We start from the raw sequence: 19,305 nt of genomic DNA on the forward strand, positions 1-19,305 counted from the left end.
GCCCGGACGGCGCCGAGAATCAGAGGCCGGCAGGCTGGACGCCAATGCTGTCGTTTATTGCGTGGAATGGGGGCGTGGGGTTAGGGGCGTGGGGCGCGGCGGGCGCTGCTGCCTCGGCTCGTCAGTACATTCATCTCGACGGTGGCCTGGCCTCGCCCCGCGCTCCGGCGCCACGGGGCCTGCCGGGCCCTGGACGCCGGGCTCGGAGGGGCTGGGTGTGCCCGCCCCGGGGAGGTCAGCACGGACGCGCGCGGACGGGCCGGGCCGGTTATTGCGTGAGCGATGGGGGCAGCAGGAAGCCAGCGGCCGAGTATTGCACTTAAAAAACAGAATCCTCCGGGGGCGGGCGGGCCACCTACGGGGCGGGCGGCGGGTTCCACAGCCTCCTCCTCCGGCCGCGGCCGCCCCGTCCCCTTTCACAGTTGGGGGAACTGAGGCACCGCGGTGAAGGCAGCCCCCGCGCTCGCACACGCAGGCGAGGCCGCCAGGAGGGGGGCGAGGACGAGGTGGGGGGCGCAGGGCTGGGGCTCGCGGGGGTGGGGGTGCCCCGCCCGCCCGCCGACTACTACTGCCTGGGCTCCTCTATGGCTTCTGGGGCGGGCGGCCGGGCAGCGCGATGCCATGGCTTTGGTGTGGGTGACGGCCCGCCCCCGGCCCGCCCGGGCCCGCGGGGCGGCGCGCGAAGGTCACAAGTTGGACGAGAGGCGCGAGCGCGCGGAGTCCAGTGGGTCGAGGCCGCCAGGGGCTGGGGGGGGCGGCGGGCGAGGCCGAGTCCCTGCGGTCCGGGCTGCGCGGGCCGGCCCTGGCGGCGGGCGCGGGCCCCAGGCGCGGCGTGGAGCTGCTGGCGGGGCGCGCGGAGGCCGCGGGGCCGGGCGCGGGCGCGCCGTGGGGCAGCGAGGGCTGCGAGGCCGACAGCGGGCGCGAGGCGCGGCTCAGGCGGCGGGCGGGCAGCGCGGGCCCGGCGCGGGGGGCGGCGGGGGAGCCGGGCGCGCCGCCGTAGGGCGAGGGCGAGGTCCGCGGCGCCCGGGGGCTGGCGGGCGCGCCCGGGGGGCTGGCGGCGGCGGCGGGCACGGGCCCCGGCGAGGCGGCGGCGGGCGCGGGCCCCGGGGGCGGGCGGCGCACGAGGCGCGGCGAGCCGAGCGCCAGCGGCCCCACGAGCGGCCGCGCCACCTGCGGGCAGAAGCTCATGGCCACGGCCTGCTGCAGCGTGGCGATGGCCGAGGTGACCTGCGGCGGCGGCGGCGGCGGGAAGAGGCCTGCGCGCTGGCCCAGCTCTGCCTGCTGCACCATCTCGCGGTCGTACTTGACGATCTCCTGGATGATCGCGTTCTCCTGGTTGTTGAACACGCCCGAGTTCAGGTCGTGCTGCACCTTGTGCAGCAGAATCGAGTTCTTCTTGCCTGGGGGCGGGGCGGGGGCGTCAGCGCGGGCGGGCGGGGGGCGCGGGGAGGGCTCCCCCGGCAGCGGCATGCATGCGGCGCCTCCTGCACGCACCCAGCGGGCGCGGCATCCGGGGGCCTAGGGCCGCGCGCCGGGCCCAGCGCACCCGGCAGCACCGGCGAGGCACGGCCGCACGCACAGTGCCCCCTGCGCCGAGGCAGCACCACGCACCTGCTGGCGCCAGACGCGCACCTGCTGTCGACAAGCATGCACGGAGCGCCCGCTGTGTACAGCAAGCTCGTGGACAGCGCACGCGCGCACAGCAAGCAGGTGTCGGGCGCTCCGTCTGCGCCGCGGCACACACAGCACTCCCCATGCACGGAGCCCCTGACCACAGCAGATACCACCTGTCTGCCATGGATAGCAAGCAGAGCTGAGCACCTACTGTATGCTGTAAGTACGCACAACCTGCCACCCTGTATAGCAAGCAGGTATCAAGTACCTGCTGTATACAACAAGCATTAACCGAGGACTTGTGAGTAGGAAGCACATTGAGCACCTACTGCGTAGGCAAAGCTGGCATGAGACACCTACTGTATACTGCCAGCGTGCTTGGGACACAAGCACGGTTTTTTGTATACAGTAAACATGTATTGCGCTCCCACAGTATACAGCAAGCACATGAGGTGCCTGCTGTATACACGAAGCGGGTATCATGCTAAAGCAAGCGTGCACTGTACCTGCTGTGTACAGTAATCCATGTATTGAGCACCTGCAGTGTACAGCAACACACGGAGAACACTTGCCTGTACACAGCCAGAGCGCTCAGTGCCCGCCACATACATAGCAAGCATGTGTGGACAGCCTTCTGTATACAGCAAACATATCTAAGCACCTCCCAAATATGTTGAGCACCTACTGTAAGAGCAAATGGTTGAGTGCCTGTTGTATATAAACGTGAATTGAATGCCTTCTGTATACCGGGAAGCCTTTGCTCTAACACCTCTGCACTCCGCCCAGGCCTGCTTTTCCTGTTGTCTTTTTTCCCCCAAATAGCAGCGAGGGCCACGGTCGGCCCGACTCCCGTAGCTAGTCGTCAGCAAGCCCTGAGGGCTCTCACGTCACCCCCTGCCTCTCCCTGCAGCCAAGGCCACCTCGCTCACAGCCAGGCCCCGTCTCCCTCCTGTGTACTACTCACCTGTCCCACGCCAGTCCCATCAGGTCCTCCCCGGCCTACTCGGCCCCGTGCACCTGCTCCCTGCCTCCCCCCGCCCCCTTCTCCAGCTGCCTGGACTCCAGGCCTTTGCACATGCCGTGTCCCTGTCTGCCTGGCAACGGCTACTCATCCTGGCCTCCACCCAGCCTCACAAGGCATTCCCGCCACCCCCACGCCCCCTCCTCTGACATCAGCCTGCGGGGGGCCTGCGACACAGCCTCTTGGCCCACCACCCACACCTCCTGGCACTCAGGTGCTCAGCAAACATCTGCCACGTGAGCAGAAGCTCTGCACAACTGGGAACTCCCCACGCTTCCTCTTCCTCAGGAAACCAGGGCCACGTTTGGCCAAGGGACAGAGCAGGTCAGAGCCTGGTCTGGGGACTCGTGGGGGCCCGGAGGCCCGGCTGGGCCGCACCGCCTCATCTCGGGTTGATGCCCCCCGAGACCGGCCTACTCACCAATGCGGTCCAGGCGGTCGATGGCGACAGTTTCGAAGGCCCGCCGCATCATGGGATACTCCTCCAGCACCTCGTTGAAGTTGTCCACGCTCAGGGAGTAGAGGCGGCAGTAGGTGTCCGCGCGCACGCTGGCCGTGCGCCGGCCCCGCGTCAGCAGGCAGATCTCTGCGTGTGGCCAAGGGCGCCGGCCTCAGCCCGCCAGGTCCTAGCCGCCGGCTACACCCACCCGCCCCACCCGCCCCACCCGCCCGGGCCTCCCACCGACTAGGCGTGCGCTCCAGCCTCCTGGCCTCCGCCTGCCCTGCACCCACCCCCGTCCCCACAGGCGCTCACCCCCAAAATACGAGCCGTCGGACAGCTTCATCTCCTTGTTGCCTTTGGTGAGCACGCTGACCACGCCGTGCTGGATGAAATACATCTTCTTGCCGATGGTGCCCTCGCGGATGATGTAGTCGCCCGGCTGGAAGACCTCGAATTTGAGTTTGGTCAGCATGGCTGTGACAAAGTTGGGGTCCGCGTTGGCAAACAGCGGCATCGAGGCCACCAGCTTCCGGCAGTTGAAGTTGACGATCTCCTGCAGGGGCAGGAAGCAGGGGTGACGCAGGGCACCGTCCTGTGTCCATCGGGCCCTCACCTTGGGCCCATCTCCTCCCTCAGATCCCGCAGTTTCTTCATCTACCAACGGAGCTTGGCACTTGAGCCTGAGAGGCGGCATCTTACGGGGCGGAGCCCGAGCTTTTACCGCCAAAGACAGGAGCAAGAAAAGGTGTGTGTGTGTGAGCAACGCCGGCCTGTGCAGTCAGGCAGGAAAAGGCCATCAGAGGCACGAGAACCGGGAAGGACAAAGTGACACTAAAGCTCTTTACGACTGTTCTTTTAACACGGTGATCTGGGAAACCCAAAAGAACCCACGGAAACTGAAAGAGGAAGAGGAGGGCAGCCCAGTGGCCCAGCGGTTTGGTGCCGCCTGCAGCCCGGGGCGTGATCCTGGAGTCCCAGGATCGAGTCCCACATCGGGCTCCCTGCATGGAGCCTGCTTCTCGCTCTGCCTGTGTCTCTGCCTCTCTCTCTCTCTCTCTCTCTCTCTGTCGTGAATAAATAAATAAAATTTTTAAAAAATAAATAAATGAAATAAAACAGTAAGAGGAGTCAAGTCGAGACGGCCAGCGCGAAGATGAAAAAGGCGGCATCAGGACCCAGGGCCTGTAAAGGACTCCTCAGGGTGAGCGTGGAAACGTCCCAGGCTCGACTGTGCGGTGGCCGCGTGAGGGTGTCGCGCTCACCCCCCCCCAGCGCAGCCTGCAGTACGACACTGCAACAAAGGGGGAGCTTAGCCTTGGAAAGAAACCCAGCAGCCTTTCTGCACAGACAAGACCCCACGGAAGAGGTCGCGGCTTGGAGAGACCCCACCTGCGCCGGCGGACGGCCAGGAAAGGCTGCCGGCCCGGGCTCGAGAAGCGCCGGCGCCTGTCTGGGGAGGATGCAGAGCCACCCCCCGCGGCACGGCCGGACGCCGGAACACCTCGCCGCCACAACGACGGAAGACGTCCGCTGTCCCCGTTCAGTCACACGTGTCGCGGGATCGCAGAGGACGTGCCATCGGGTTTGCTTTTGAGCTGCTGAAGGCCGGCAACGTCGTTCAGCAAGAACAGCAGGAAAGCCTGCTAGTCCGGGAGGAGAGCGGAGGGGGGCCGGCCCCACACCACGAGCCCGCCCCACGGCCTCCACGGCCTCCGCGGGTGTGGGCATGGGGGGCCGGGTGCAAGCCCAGGGACGCCCGTGCACGGCGGCTGCTGGGGGCGCCCCACAAGCCACCCGGCGAAACCAGCCGCGGCCGCCGGGTAGCGGGAGACGGACCCGGATCGCTTCCCCACACGGCCTCTCAGGCTCGTTCCAAGGGGACCCACACGTGGGAAACCAAACCAGAAAAGTCTGCTCTGTGCACCTGCTGTATACAGCAGGCAGGTATGGGGGCCTCCTACAGCACGTGTGTACGGAGTGCCTGCTGTATACAGAGAGTAGGTACTGAGCACCTGCTATGTAGAGAAAGCATACGGGGCACCTGCTGTATACAGAGAGTAGGTGTGGAACACGGAACACCCACTCGGCACAGCAAGCACGTATTTACTACCTGCTGCATACAGCAAGCGCTCGTGCAGCATGAAAATCACATATGGCAAAAAAAAAAAAAAAAAAAAAAAACCCACAATAAGCAAAGTTAAAGGACAAACAGCCATTGGGGTGGAAGTTTGTGTCACACAAAGTCCCCCAAACATAAAGGACAAAAGAGCAGCGACAGTTGTGGCCGGTTCTCGGAGAAACACAAGTGAAACAGCCCATCGTCACGTGGGAAGATGCTCAGCGTCGCTCAGAAGAAGAGAAACGCAGCTGAGGCCTCCCCACAGGCTCCTCTCACCTGGGCTTTGGGGTGCGTATCCCTCGTGCTCGCTCCCAGAGGGCCCGGACCCTACCCTCGGCCCTCACCCCGCTGATGGCGGAGGTGCCCGCAGAGCTCAGGGAAGGAGGGCAGGGCCCGGGGCCTCAATCTGCGGGGCCCCCGGCGGGCAGCGTCCAGCATGGGGGCTGGGAGAGGCCGCGCACCTCTGTTTGGGGACAGAACAGGTCACGGGGGATGCCCTCCGGGGACCCAGGGCTGTGGCCGGTGGTAGTGGCTGTGCCGCTGGTCGGGGGCACTGGGCAGCTCCGTGCGCAGAGCCTGTGGCTCTTGATCTCAGGGTCGTGAGTTCGAGCCCCACGCGGGGTGTGGAGATGATTTTAAATACACAAATATTTCGAAAAGCCCCACAAACTACTGGGCCGTGTGCCTTTTCTGATCTGTGGGGTCTGTGTCTATGAATGAATGAATGAATGAATGATCCAGTACAATTAAAGGTTTTTGGTGAGTGCCCGCCTCCTGTGGGCAATGGTCCCCACCCCCCGAAGGAATCCCCCCCCGCCTCCCTCCCCCTCCCCCTGGCCCTTGGTTCCCTCCCCGGGGCTGTGCCCTCCACCCGGGGGCCTGCAGGCTCCCCGGCCTCCCGGAGGGTGCAGGGCGGGCCTCACAGCAGGTGCCCGAGAACGGCCGGCTGAGGGCTGCGGGCTCAGCCATGTCCCCCGAATCCTGTGTTCAAGTCCCGACCGCAGGTGCCCGTGAACAGGACCTGACTCGGAAACAGGGTCTCGCAGGTGTGGTCCTGGGCTGCGGAGGCCCCGGAGCTGGTGACAGGTGCCCTTACACGTGGGGGGGGGAGGGGGACGCGGCACTCGGGCCCGAGGCGGGGTTGGGGTCGGGGAGGCAGCCGCAGGGCCTGCCGGCCACGCCGGGGTCTCCGGTCTCAGGCCCAGAACACGCAGGCCACGTACGTCGTCCCTGCTGCTGTCAGCGGCCGGGTGGGTGGGCTCGGCGGGCCGGGGTCCCTGAGGCCGCGAGGGGCGGCGCTGGGTCGGGGGTGACCCCGGGCCCGCCCTCCCCCGCCCTCCCCCGCCCCGCCTCACCTCCCGCAGCGGCCCGTTGAGCTCGCCCAGGATGCTGTCCTCGTCGAACATCTTGCCCTGGTAGCGGTGCTCGTAGTAGTCGTGGATCTTCTGGCGGAAGTCGGCGGGCAGCTTGTGGAAGGACATGTACTGCTCCACCTGCTTGTACTGCACAACGGGGCGGGGGCCCGGGTCAGCGGCGACCACGACAACAGACTCGGGGTGCCCCGTTCACTCTGAGTTGCGGGTGAACAGCAAGACGCGTTAGGAGCTTCTGGGCGGCATTTGGGGGCAGCGTATACGAGGGCAGGATTTCCCTGCCTCCCGGGAAACGGCTGGACGGCGGGACTGCGGGCCCTTATCAGAGGTGGATGGACCCCCCAGGCCCCAGATCCCAGACCCTGTCCCGGAGGCTCAGGCCCCAGATCCCAGACCCTGTCCCAGAGGCTCAGGCCCCAGATCCCAGACCCTGTCCCAGAGGCTCAGGCCCCAGATCCCAGACCCTGTCCCAGAGGCTCCCAGCCCTGCCGCTGGCTCTGGCTCCCCTCCCCAGAGATCTTTCCAGAAACTGGCTCAGCCCCTCCTGGGCAGGGCGGGGGTGTGGGCAGCAGGTGGGGGTGCCAGGCCCTGCTGTCCCCAGGACGGTGCCCCCAGGGGTCTCCCAGCCCGTTTCCCCCCGGGCTCCGCCCGCACACAGCTGCCCTGAGCTCAGCGGAACCCGTGACGCCGGGCGGGTGGCAGCACCAGCTCATGTTTGGGTGTGAGGCCCGTGGCTTCCGGACAGCCGGGGGCTCTGGCTCCAGGCCCAGCTGACCCGGCTGACCCGGCTGGCACTGCGGGGGGTGGGGGGGCGGGGGGGGGGGGGCTCAAGCTGAGCAGCCAGGAACCGCCACTAGGGAGCAGAGCCGGGCATGGGCGGAGTCCAGGAGGCAGCTTGGCCGCCGCCCACCCGGGCCCAGGCCTGGCCCTGCAGACCCTGCCCCCGCCCAGGGCCCCAGAGACCTCGTCTGAGGGCGGCGGCGTGTGTCCTCGCACGACCCCAGGGCTCGCAGACTCTGCCCCACGTGTCTCCTGCCCCAGCCCTTCCCAAGCTGGTCCGGAGATCCTGGGGTGAGCCCGCCTCTGAGACAGCCCCCCCCCCAGCGCGTTTGGACCCCCGGCTCCCACTGCTCGGCTTGCGTCCCCCCCAGGCCCCAGACTCCGCTCCCTCCGTCACCGCCTCGGGGCCCTTCCAGCTCCTGCTCATCACAGCACCGGCCCTCCAGGTGCCCAGCGCCCCCCCGACCCTGCCGGCCCCCCCAAGCACAGCACAGGAGGCCGGGGGACGGTGCAGGGGCCCCCAGACCTCCAGAGGGTGCCGTCCCCCTCAGACCTTCTCCTGGTACTGGCGCCGCGAGGAGTCCAGGGACTGGATGAGGGCAGTGGCGTGGCCAATGAACATGGCATAGCAGGTGGCGCCCACGATCATGCTCAGCATCGTCAGCCAGATGTCCGTCATGCTCTCCGGGGCCTGCCGCCCGTAGCCGATGCACAGCATGTGGCTCATGGCCTTGAAGAGCGCGAAGGAGTACAGCTCACTCCAGGAGTGGTTCTGCAAGGCCATGGGGGGCGGTGGGAGGGCGCTCGCGGCCCCGGGCGCTCGGTCAAGGCCATGGGGGGCAGGGGGAGCTCGTGGCCCCGGGTGGTCAGTCAAGGCCATGGGGGACAGGGGGCCTCATGGCCCCTGGGGGGTTGGTCAAGGCCATGGGGGGCAGGGGGGGCTCGGGGCCCTGGGGGGTCGGTCAAGGCCATGGGGGGCGGGGGGGCTTGCGGACCCGGGGAGTCAGTCAAGGCCATGGGAGGCAGGGGGTGCTCATGGCCCCGGGTGGTCAAGGCCATGGGGGGCGGGGGGGCTCGGGGCCCTGGGGGGTCGGTCAAGGCCATGGGGGGCGGGGGGGCTCGCGGCCCTGGGGAGTCAGTCAAGGCCATGGGGGGCGGGGGGGCTCGGGGCCCCGGGTGGTCAGTCAAGGCCATGGGGGGCAGGGGGGCTCATGGCCCCTGGGGGGTCGGTCAAGGCCATGGGGGGCGGGGGGAGGGCGCTCTCGGCCCCCGGGCAGGCTCATCACCCTAGGCTGCTGTCTGGCACCCGGGGCGCCCTGTACACAGTCGGGGTGTCAGCCGGGCACCAGCAGGTGCTTGGGCTCCCCCACTGTGCTTTCTGTTCTTACGGCCCGTGACCCTGCCTTCCCCTTTCAGGGTCCCGATAAATAAAGCTGCCTTTTAAGTACATGTGTGTCACCGAGAATAGAATCAGTCGGAAGAAAACTGCGAGCCGATGACATCATCTCTGGTGACAGACGAGGTCATTGTGCCGCTCGCGGGGTCTGGGAGCCGCCTGGGTGGTCGGGCCTCAGGGGCCGCAAGCCCGAGGGAAGCCAGGGGAGCCCCCCAGCGCCCGGCCGAGCCCCGCCGCTCACCACCATGCCGTTGATGGAGACCCAGCAGTTGCGCGGGAAGTCCTGCAGCATGGGCACCAGGAACTGCAGGCAGCCGTCCCAGTGGCACAGCAGCAGCATCATGCTGATGAGGTTGCAGATGCGCATGACCGCGCTCGCCAGGTCGTAGGTCATGTGGAAGATCTGCGGGGCGCACGGGTCAGGGTCCCGCCTGAGGGTCCCCCTGCCTCCCCTCCACAGTGCCCCAGGCGACCGCGTGTGGCCCCGCCCGTGGCCTCGTCTCCAAAGCCCCCAGACAGTCCCCTTCAAGCCTGGTGGCGGCGGGGAAGGGGGAGGGGACATCGCCAGAGAGGGGGAGGGGGGGGGGGGAGGGGGGAGGGCGTGGGAGCAGGGGTCGGTGACCCCGGGCCCAGAAGAGGCCCGACTTGGGGCAGCGGGAGGGGGCAGGCGTGATCTCCCGTGATCTGGCCCCTCTGAGCCGCTGGGCTCCTGCCGAGGGGGCTGTGGGCTCCTCCTCTTACAGCGCCCGGGAAGGGAGGGCGCCTGCGCTGGTCCGTGCTCACCGGGCCGCCCGGGACCCCCACGACTTCCCTGCACTGTGGCTCCACCCAGGCCCTTACAGCACCCCCGGCGGCCCCCGCCCCCCACCTGCTCGCACCCGGAGGCCCCCCCGCAGCTGACACCCTCCGCCCCCCCACCTGCCTGCACCCAGAGCTCCCTGCTCCCCCCACCTGCCCGCACCCGGCGCCCCCTGCCCGTACCTGACACCCTCCTCTCCCTGCCCACCCACACCAGGTGCCCTCCTCTGACCTGCCTGCACCCGGCGCCCCCCACCCACACCTGACACCTCCACCCACGCCCACCCACACCAGGCACCCGCCCCACCTGCTCGCACCCAGAGCCCCCAGCCCCCTGCCCACACCTGACACCCTCCACCCCCCCGCCCGCCCACACCCAGCGCCCCCTGCCCCCCCACCTGCCCGCCCCCACCCGCCCCCCCACGCCACCCGCGTGGGCTCACCTCCTCCCACTGGTGGATGTAGCGGATGAGGCGCGAAAGGCGCAGCAGCCGCAGGAGGCTGAGGATCTTGGTGAAGCGCACGATGCGCAGCGCACGCGCCGTCTTGTAGACCTCGGAGTCGATGCCCTTCTCCACGATGAGGAAGATGTAGTCCACGGGGATGGAGGACACGAAGTCCACCACGAACCACGTGCGCAGGTACTTCTTCTTGATCTTCTCGGGGTCCAGGATGATCTCCGTGTTGTCCTCAATCACGATGCCCGTGCGGAAGTTCAGCACCAGGTCCATGAGGAAGAACGTGTCCGAGACCACGTTGAACACGATCCACGGGGCCGTGGTCTCGTCTTTGAAGAAGGTGATGCCCACGGGGATGATGATGAGATTTCCCACCATGAAGAGCAGCATGGTGAAGTCCCAGTAGAACCTGGGGGCGAGGCACCGCTGTCACCCCGGCCTCCGCCCGCACGTGCCCTGCGGGCCCTGACGTCCCCACCGAGGACCGGCCCGGATCTCGCATCCTCCCGTGGAGCCAGGACTTTGGTCTTGACTCCCAGGTACTGTGTACCCCGCCTCCGGGAAGCCCTCCCACGCCTAGCCAGCAAGCCACTGCCCGCTGGGCTCGCCCCCAAGCCTGGGTCCCTCCAACCTGCCCTCCTGGAAGAAGCAGGAGGCCCGACAGAGCCCAAGAGGTGGCCCCAGACTGGCTAAGTGTGCCCCATGACCCCAGAGGTCCAAATGTGAGACGCAGGGTGAGCGTCCAGGAAACCAGTCTGGGTGAGAAAGGAGAGGGGAGACCAGCAAGGAGGAGGGAGGAGGGGAGGGCGGGCTGGGGGCAGCACCCCAGTGTCCGGAGCAGCTGGGCTCCCGCAGACGGGGTACGGGTGCCCCGGGGGGCAGAGGCAGCGAGGAAGGGACCGAGGAAGGGACCGAGGCCTGCAGGGGGGCGGATGGCGGGAGGAGCCGAGAGGCCGGAGGGCGGCAAATGCTCCTGAGGATGTGGGGACTGGTTGATCCCACTGCCAGGACCCCGGGGCAGATGCAAGCCCCCAGGTGCATTCAGCGGCCCCCGGGGAGGTCCCCGGGAAAGGCCCAGGCTGTGCATCGAGCTGTGAATACAGCGTGAGGACGGTCGGGCCGTCGGGGACGTGCATCACAAGCACCCTGGGACCACCGTGCCGTTGGCTCCCCAAGACTGTAGCCCAGGGGGCATCTGGGGGGCTCCGTCGGTGAAGCCTTCGGCTCAGGTCCTGATCCCGGGTCCGGGGGTCCAGTCCTGCTCGCCGCGGGGAGCCCACTTCTCCCTCCGCCCCTCCCTGCCTCCCACGCGCTCGCTCTGTCTCAGATAAATACATAAAATCCTTTTTAAAAAAGTAAACAGAATTTCCGTCTGACGCAACAATTCCACCGCTAGGTGTGAACCCCAAGAACTCAAACAGATGACCTCACAGGACATTCCCAGGACCATGGTTCACAACAGACAACGGTGGAAGCTTCCGGGCCCCCTCACCCGCCCCGGGGACAAACCCCGGCCCACGACGCTCAGGGAGGGAGCCGGACACAGGAGGCCCCGTGGGGCTCGCCCACGCACGGGGAGGGGGCTGGGGGGGCCCGGGGGGGAGGACATGGGGGGCAGGGAGTTTTTTGTTTTTTTTTTTTTGGGGGGCAGGGAGTTTTGTTTGGGAGGATGAGAAAGTCCTGACGTGGGTGGTGGTGGTGATCACACAACATTGTCACTGTACCTAATGCCATATTAATGTACATTTTTAAACAATTAAATGCCAAATTCTGTTACATATGCGTCGACACCACACTCTGAGACCGTGGGGTGGGGGTCTCAGGGGAGCACATGCCCTAGATCTGGGGCCGGAGCCCACACAGCCCGTCTAGGTTCAGGTAAAGGAGGGTCTCAAATTCTGATCGTGTATTTTAGTTCTCCCGTGACGCCGCAGGGAGTGACCCCCGGGTGAGCCCGCTAGCTGTCCAGGTGTTCCCCCGCCAGGCAGGTGCGTGCGGGGCTCTCCCCGTCGCGGCCCGGGGCCCACGAGCACTTAGAGGAGGCTCAATCCTGCTTGGGCAGGACGGGCCCGGCTCCCTGGCTCCTCCTCCCGCACGGATGGAAGCGCGGGCCCAGGCCCAGGGCTGGGTTTCGCCGACATGAGCCCAAAGAAATAAAAAGCCATAAGATGCAGCCTGGCCTGGCCCCAGTGAGCTCCGGTTCTGGGAGTCACGGAAGTAGGCGCCCTCTGGCCAGCGCTGCAAGGAGGGGCGCTAACACCGCCCGCGGGGCGACCCGGGCTTCCACTTCGGGGAAGCGATCCCAAGGAAGCTGTCCAAGAGGAAGAGAAAAAAATTAAAAACCAATTTGTACCAAGATGTTCACAGCAGCTCAGTCTTCGAGAGCCAGAGGCTGGAAGGCACCCAACGGCTCACACTTGGGCGGCAACAGCCAGACCGGGCTGACACCCAGTTCTCCCGCCTGCTGGCAGGTGCGGCCGCGGGCAAGTCCACGGCCCGGGCCCACGGAGGAGCTGGGGGTGGGAGCCCCTCGGCTGGCGGGCAGAGCCTCCCCAGTGCAAGAGGACCACAGCGGGGTGGGGGGGTGGCACGGGCGGGGCGGGGAGGGGGGCCCACGGGAGTACCCGGGGCGGGACGGACACTTGGACGGGGCGAAAGGGACTGACGACCTGGGGGTCGTATTAAGGGCAAAATCCAGTAACTGCTCAAAATTTAAGGCCTTCCTTTGGCTGAATGCAGCCGGGCTCTGGGATCCGGGATGGAGGGGCCCCACCTGCCTGCTGCCCCCCTCCCCACTCCCAGCCCCCAGCGCTTCCACGGTGTGAGGCTTCTGATCCCACTCACCCTCCCTGAACCGGGCCTGCCCTGGGACAAAGCAGGAAAGAGTCATTGAGGAGGCCAGAGGCCTACAAACGGGGTTGGGTGGGGGGCTAGAAACCGCCAGGGGGCCTAGAAACCATGGGGGGGGCTAGAAACCCCCCACCTGGGGCCTAGAAACCATGGGGGGGCTAGAAACCCCCCACCTGGGGCCTAGAAACCATGGGGGGGGCTAGAAACCCCCAGGGGGCCTAGAAACCATGGAGGGGAGCTTGAAACCCCCAGGAGGAGCCTAGAAACAATCTGCAGGGCTGGCGTGTGGGGGCCTCCTGGGCGGGGGGTCGGGCAGGCATCCGACACAGATGTGGCCCAGCCAGGGAGTCCCCAGCCTGCGCTCCCAGGACTTGTCCTCTGTCAACACTGCAGCTGTCTACGCTCAGGGTCAGGGTCAGGGTCAACCCTCGTTCGACCTGGGGCTGCGTCCACAGCCCTGGCCCCTGGGAGTGGCCCCCGGCCCTGGCCCTCGGTACCGCTTGTCTTCCTGGGGCAGGGGGTCCTCTGGGTGTACGAAGAGGCAGAGCGGGGCTGGGAGGGAAGAGGACTCTGTGGCAGCTCCGGGCCATCACTAGGGTGACCCACTGCTCTAAGCAGGATGCCCCGTATGTGCCCAGAGCCGTGACCCTTGCCCTCTCACGCCCTCTGGTCCCCCCCCGACAGACACTGCACCTACCGAGGGGAACCAAAGGTCTGGCACAAAGGACCCAGCTGGGGGACAGGGAGTACAGGTCTCCTCAGCCAGACCCCAACCCCGACCCCGCTCCTGGGCTGTGCGGCCTGGGACTCCCTGCCGTCCTCCCTCCCACATTGGCCCCCCCAGGAGGGGCGCGGGGTGTGCAGGGGCAGCCAGCAGGGCCCGGGGCTGCGCCTTCAAGGACTATAATTAAATCCCGTAGTTTAAATCGCCCCAGTGGGGCCCCCACCCCGAGGAACCCCAGGTCCCCAGTGCTGTGTACTGCGCCCCGCCCCCGGGAGGGCAGCGGCCTGTCCACTGGGGAGGTCAGGGCTCGGGGCCCCGGCCCCCCATCACCCACACTTGCCACACGGGCACCGGCCTTCCGTGGGGGCCCAGCCCCACCACCCCTTGGCCCGGGGCTCAGATGGAGAAACTGAGGCAGGCTGAGTGCTGAGCGACAGGACCAGGCCAGATGTGGGACCCGGGGGGACGGGGCAGATGCAGGCGGGGAGGCGCCCCAGGATCCGGGCGCTGAGAACCCCGCGGGAAACAGGCGGGAATTAGCGATCGGGCAAATCTGAAGGGATTAGGGCCGAGGTCGGGGATCAGGAGCGAGCAGGGGACCGGGATCAGGGCCTGAGCGGCCCGTGCGGGTACAGCCCCCGGGCGGTGTCAGGGATTAGGACGGGAAGCTGCGCCATCCTGGTGAGCCCCGCGGGCCCGAGGGGAGGATGCCCGCTGCCCGTGCAGACCAGCTCCACCCCGCGCCCTCGCCCACGGGACCCGCACTCCACACGTGGTTGGGGGCACCCCAGAGGGTCCCTCTGGCCAGAGCGGGAGGGCGTCTCGGAGGGCGTGGCGGGCGGGCAAGGGGGAGAAGCAGCCGTTGGGGAGAGCCCGGGGACAGCGTGCCCAGGCCGAGGAGCAGCACGGGCCAAGGTCCTGCGGCTGCGGTGGGACGTCCCCTGTCACGGCCGGCCGGGTGGCCTGGGGCTGGAGCGCAGATGCGAGGACTTGGGTGAGGGTGGGAGGCAGGCTCTGCAGCCCGGGGAGGTGCCCGGGGAGGTGCCCGGGGAGGGGACGACGGACATATGCACACCTCGGGAAGCCTGCGCTGGCCAAGGGAGGGTCAGGAGGGGGCGGGAGGGGGCGGGAGGGAGACGGGATGGCCTGCACTGCGTGGGTTTGGGGCAGGCACGGGGCCAGTGGGCACCCACCCGAGCATCGCCCTGGCCCTGCCCGGTCCCCGTCACGGTGAGGCCAGGGCCTTGGACATGCGACGTGCTTAAGGCGGGGACCCCAACTCCCAAGCTCTGGCAGGAGGGCCCCAGAGAGAGGAGGGGGCCTCGGCCTCCCCGGTCCCTCGCCCGGCCCCTGCCCTCCGCAGGCCCAAGGAGCCCCCTTCCCCCCCTCCCTGACAGGAGGACAGGCCTCCCTGTCCCTACGGTGCCCCGGTGCCCACGAGCTGGGTCTGCAGCGGGAGAGCCTCGGCCCTGACCCCCCCGCCCCCGTGGCCCCCCCGTCCCCGGATAATACAGGATTTATTCCCACGAGCTAATGCAGGGATTTGCAGAGAGCTCGGCGCACTGATCTCCCACAGCTCCGCCAGGCCATCTGGGCCGGGAGACCTCGGGGCCATCGTGTTCCGCACGCCGCCCCCCCAGGCCCCTTGGGGACCCCAGAGAGCGTGACACAGACCCGGGTCAGCGTCCACTGGTCCTGGCCTCGTCTAGATGCCTCTGAGGGGCAGGAGAGGGACTGGCTCTTCTCCTTCCCGTCACACTGGCCTCCGGGTGGCCCAGGATCAGGGACTACGGGACCCAAGTCACAGCGGCAGGGGAGACTCAGATCAGACCTGGGAGGCACTTATAGGCTTGGGGAGGTGGCATCGCCCAAGCTCTCCCGGGGCAGCATCGCCCAAGCTCTCCCGGGGCGGTGAGGACTGTGCCGCCAGGCCCTCCGGCCCCACAGCCCCAGGGCTGCATGTGTCACCGTCTGGGAGGCGGCGTCAAGTGGCAGAGAGTAGGACGGGTGGACCCAGCAGGTCCCCGCAGGCCCCACGCATGCCCACCATTTCTCCCTAGGTTGGTGCTGGTCCAGGGGAAGGGAACAGGAATTAACTCCCCGCATCCCCAGAGAACCAGACGGCATGGCTGGGGTAGTCCTCACAGCCCAGCCCCTCACAGTTAGGGGAAACCAAGGCAGGGAGGCCCAGCCACCGGCAGCACAGGGCAGGGGGGCTGGCGACTGCCCCCAACACCCTGCACATCGGGCCTTTCCCCGGGGCGTGCTCTGTGCCCCGACACTTCCCTCCACCCACTCCTGCGAGTCCACTCAGGGCAGCCACGGCCCGGGGCACACGAGGCACAGCCAGGGTGGCTCCAGGTCACCAGACACTAACTGCCCCGCTCTCGATGCCAGGTGTGTGCCAGGCCGGGCGGCGTGGGGACAGCTTCCCAGACAAGCAGCAAAGTCAGAGCTCGAGGAAGTGGCGACCCCGTGGCCTTGGGCAGGGAGCCTGGGGCCGCCCTCCAAAATCTCTTTTGCCTTCAATCCTGCACAGTGTGAGGGTGCAGGCGCCAGAGAGGATGGCATCTGTGCAACCGGGTCAGATGTGAAAGAGGCAAGTGTGGAAACGGGGCCCAGAGGGGCCCCTGCCCGGCACTCCGCCAACCGCTTTCAAACGCTCACGCCTGCAGCCCAGGCCCGGGTGCCCCCGATCTCCACAACCCCCAGAAGACCTTTCTCCTCCCGGGTCCTCCTGGCCTGCATGGGCCTGAGCTGGGGCCAGAGCCGGGACCGGGGGGCCGTCAGCCCAGGCATCAACCCCCCGTTTGCCCCTGATGAGTTGTGTGACTTTGGGCAAGCGGCTGTACGTCCGTGCTCCCTTCCTGTGACCGGCAGCCGCATCCACCTCGCGGCCCACATGGGACCTGAATCCGTATGAGTAAGGTGTCCCCGCAGCACCTGACCCAGGAGGACCTCAGGAGGCTTGCGGTTCGGGATCGGAGGGGCTGACGATGCCAAAACACAGGGTCCGGAGGCCCTGCCGCATCGCAGCGTGGGGGTATCATAAGCGTTCGGTCTGACGGCGTCTCCCCTCGTCCCGACCACAGGACACGCTCACCCCGTCGTACGGTTTATCTGCTCAGCCCGCACCACGTGGACTGCCTGGACCCTCACAGGTGACCATGCTCAGAAGGGCACGAGGACCAGCAAGCCCCGCTCCTCCCGCCCGCCCTCGCAGCTGCTGGTCACCAGGCTGCCAACTGCCCCTCCTGTGGCCCCAGGACGCCGGGGCCACCCACTGCCGGCGGGGGAGAGGCAGCTGCTGCAGGCGGACGTGCTGGAGAAGCCCCGGGGCAATGGCTACTTTCTGCGGCCCCCGCCCCCTGCCCGCTGTGTGCCCGATGTCGCTCCGCGGCCCGCCGGCCAGGTCACGGATCACGAGTGCAGACACCGAGCTCTCCCGCCCGCAGCCCCGCCGTGTGGACCCCCTTCCTCCCCGGGGAACTCAGGCCACTGGGCAGGCTTCCTCCGCCTCCCAGGGCAGGTCTGCAGGGTGAGGAGCCGGCGTCCACCTCTGTCCCGGGCCTGTGCGCCCCTTGGCGCCTGTTTCCTGAGCTATGAAGCGGGGCCAGGACAGGGGAGCCCCGTCCCCCCTGCGGATGCCTGCTCCGCGGGGCTCGGCGGGCCGCTGTCCGTGGTGCTGAAGCCGCGCGCGCTCGGCTGGACCCTCCGCGCCCAACCGGCCGCGTCCCTCGCGGCTTCAAACTTCCCAGGCGGCGCACACCCTGCACACACCGTGCACACCCCCTGCACACCCCCTGCACACACCGTGCACATACCCTGCACACCCCCTGTACACACTGTGCACACCCCCTGCACACCCCTGCACACCCGCTGCACACCCCCTGCACACCCCCTGCACACCCGCTGCACACCCCCTGCACACTCCCTGCACACACCGTGCACATACCCTGCACACACCGTGCACACACCCTGTGCACACCCCCTGTACACACTGTGCACACCCCCTGCACACCCCCTGCACGCACTGTGCACACAGCTCAGCTCGCCCCGGCCGCCCGCACGCAGCCCCTCTCCCGGCACACCTACCACGCGGACACACCCCTAGGGCCCCCGGGTCACTGTGCCCATGGCCCCGGGCCCACGCCCCCTGCAGTCACATGCTCGTGATCACACACACGGCCCGCAGTGACACGCACGCTTCGCACCCGCAGGCCACGGGGCACGCACCAGGGAGCACGAACCAAAGACATCCTCGGCCTGACCCTGGGCCGGGCCGGCTCGGAGCCTTTCCACGCATCCGCCGCCGTGATCCACACCGACGTCTACACACCCACTGACACGCGGACACGCCGCCCCGCGGCTCCGGCCGCTGCGGCCCCGGAGGGCAGCTCGGGGACCCCCGCGCGCCCGGCGCCCTCCCCGCGGCCCCGGCCGGGACCCCGCAGGCGCCTCCCTGGGGCGCGGCGCGGGCGGAGCCGCTGGACGAGGGCCCCGCGCCCTTCACCCCGCGCCGCCGGCCTCTCCGGGACGCGTCCTTCCCGAGCGCCCTTCCGTCCGCCTTCCTTCCGCTCCGCCGCCTCCCGGCGCCCACGTTCCCCTCTATTCGTCCTCTCGGCCCGGCCGCGCTCAGACCCCGGCCCGCGGGCGCGCGTGGGAGGGGGCGCGTGGGAGGGGGCGCGCCGGGGGCTCGCCGGGGGCTCGCCGGGGCCTGCGCGCTTCCCGCGCCCCCCCCGGGGCGGGGCCTCGCGGGGCGGGTCCGGGGCGCGCCCGGGGTCGGCGCGGGGCCCGAGGTCACCCCCGGGGCGCGCGGCCCCGCCCTCCCGCCCTCCCGCCGCGCGTCCGTCCCGAGCCCCGAGCCCCGAGCCCCGAGCCCCGAGCCCCGAGCCCCGGCGCCGCCGCGGCCGCGCGGTACCTGAAGTCGCTGTACGGGTGGATGATCCAGGCCCCCGCCGACTTGACGCGCTCCTGCTCGCGCTCCACGGCCTTCTGGCTGCCGAACATCCGCAGCGAGAACTTGTTGACGCCCGGCTGCAGGAGCGCGCCGAACTGGCGCTGCATGAAGCTGGCCTGGCTGCCGCGCGGCTCCCCCGCCGGGCCCGCCTCCTCGCTGCCCGCCTCGTCCGCCGGCCCCGGCCCCGGCCCCGGCCCCGGCCCCGGCCCCGGCCCCGCGGCCCCGCGGCAGGAGAACGACACCTTGGCGCCGCGCGCCGGGCCCTCCGGCCCCGCGGGGCTGCACTGCGGCTCGCCGCGCCCGCACTCGCCGTTCGGGCTGCCCTTGGCGGTGCTCGCCGCGCCCGGGGTGGCCGGACGCCCGCTCGAGCTGTCGCGGCTGCGGAGCCGGGCCCGCGGGCCGCCCTCGTCCGTCGCCTCCGGCGGAGCCGCCTCGGCCCGGGGCGCCGGCGGCGGGGGGGGCGCGGGCCCGGGGCCCGGGGGGGGCGCGGGCGGCGGCGGCGGCGGCGGCTGCGGCTGGGGGGGCGCGGGCGGCGGCGGCGGCGGCGGCGGCGGCCCCGGCGCGGGGGTCGCGCCCGGACTGTCCCCGGGCCGCCCGCCGCCCCCGCGCGCGTCCATGGCGAGGCGGCGCCGGGCAGTGCGGAGCGGAGCCGCCGCCGCCGCCGCCGGCCCGAGCCCGAGGGAGGGGGGAGGCGGGGCCGGGGCCGGGGCGGAGCCGCGGGGGGCGGGGCCGCGGGGGCGGGGCGGGGCCGCGGGGGCGGGGCGGGGCGG

General features: G+C 69.0%; 1 protein-coding gene across 1 annotated transcript; it reads right to left on the reverse strand.

Annotated features, from left to right (window-relative positions):
* Positions 1-42: 42 nt before the first annotated feature.
* HCN2 (hyperpolarization activated cyclic nucleotide gated potassium and sodium channel 2) lies at positions 43-19,152 on the reverse strand. The gene is given in 9 exon segments (XM_055344868.1): positions 43-746; positions 748-1,400; positions 3,057-3,221; positions 3,390-3,630; positions 6,552-6,698; positions 7,903-8,121; positions 8,987-9,148; positions 9,987-10,410; positions 18,497-19,152. Coding segments are annotated over 9 exon segments (2,727 nt in total). The 3' UTR covers positions 43-686.
* Between the last annotated feature and the right edge of the window lie 153 nt (positions 19,153-19,305).

This window comes from Nyctereutes procyonoides, unplaced genomic scaffold (assembly GCF_905146905.1).
Source record: "Nyctereutes procyonoides isolate TBG_1078 unplaced genomic scaffold, NYPRO_anot_genome, whole genome shotgun sequence".
In the NCBI taxonomy this organism is placed as follows: domain Eukaryota; kingdom Metazoa; phylum Chordata; class Mammalia; order Carnivora; family Canidae; genus Nyctereutes; species Nyctereutes procyonoides.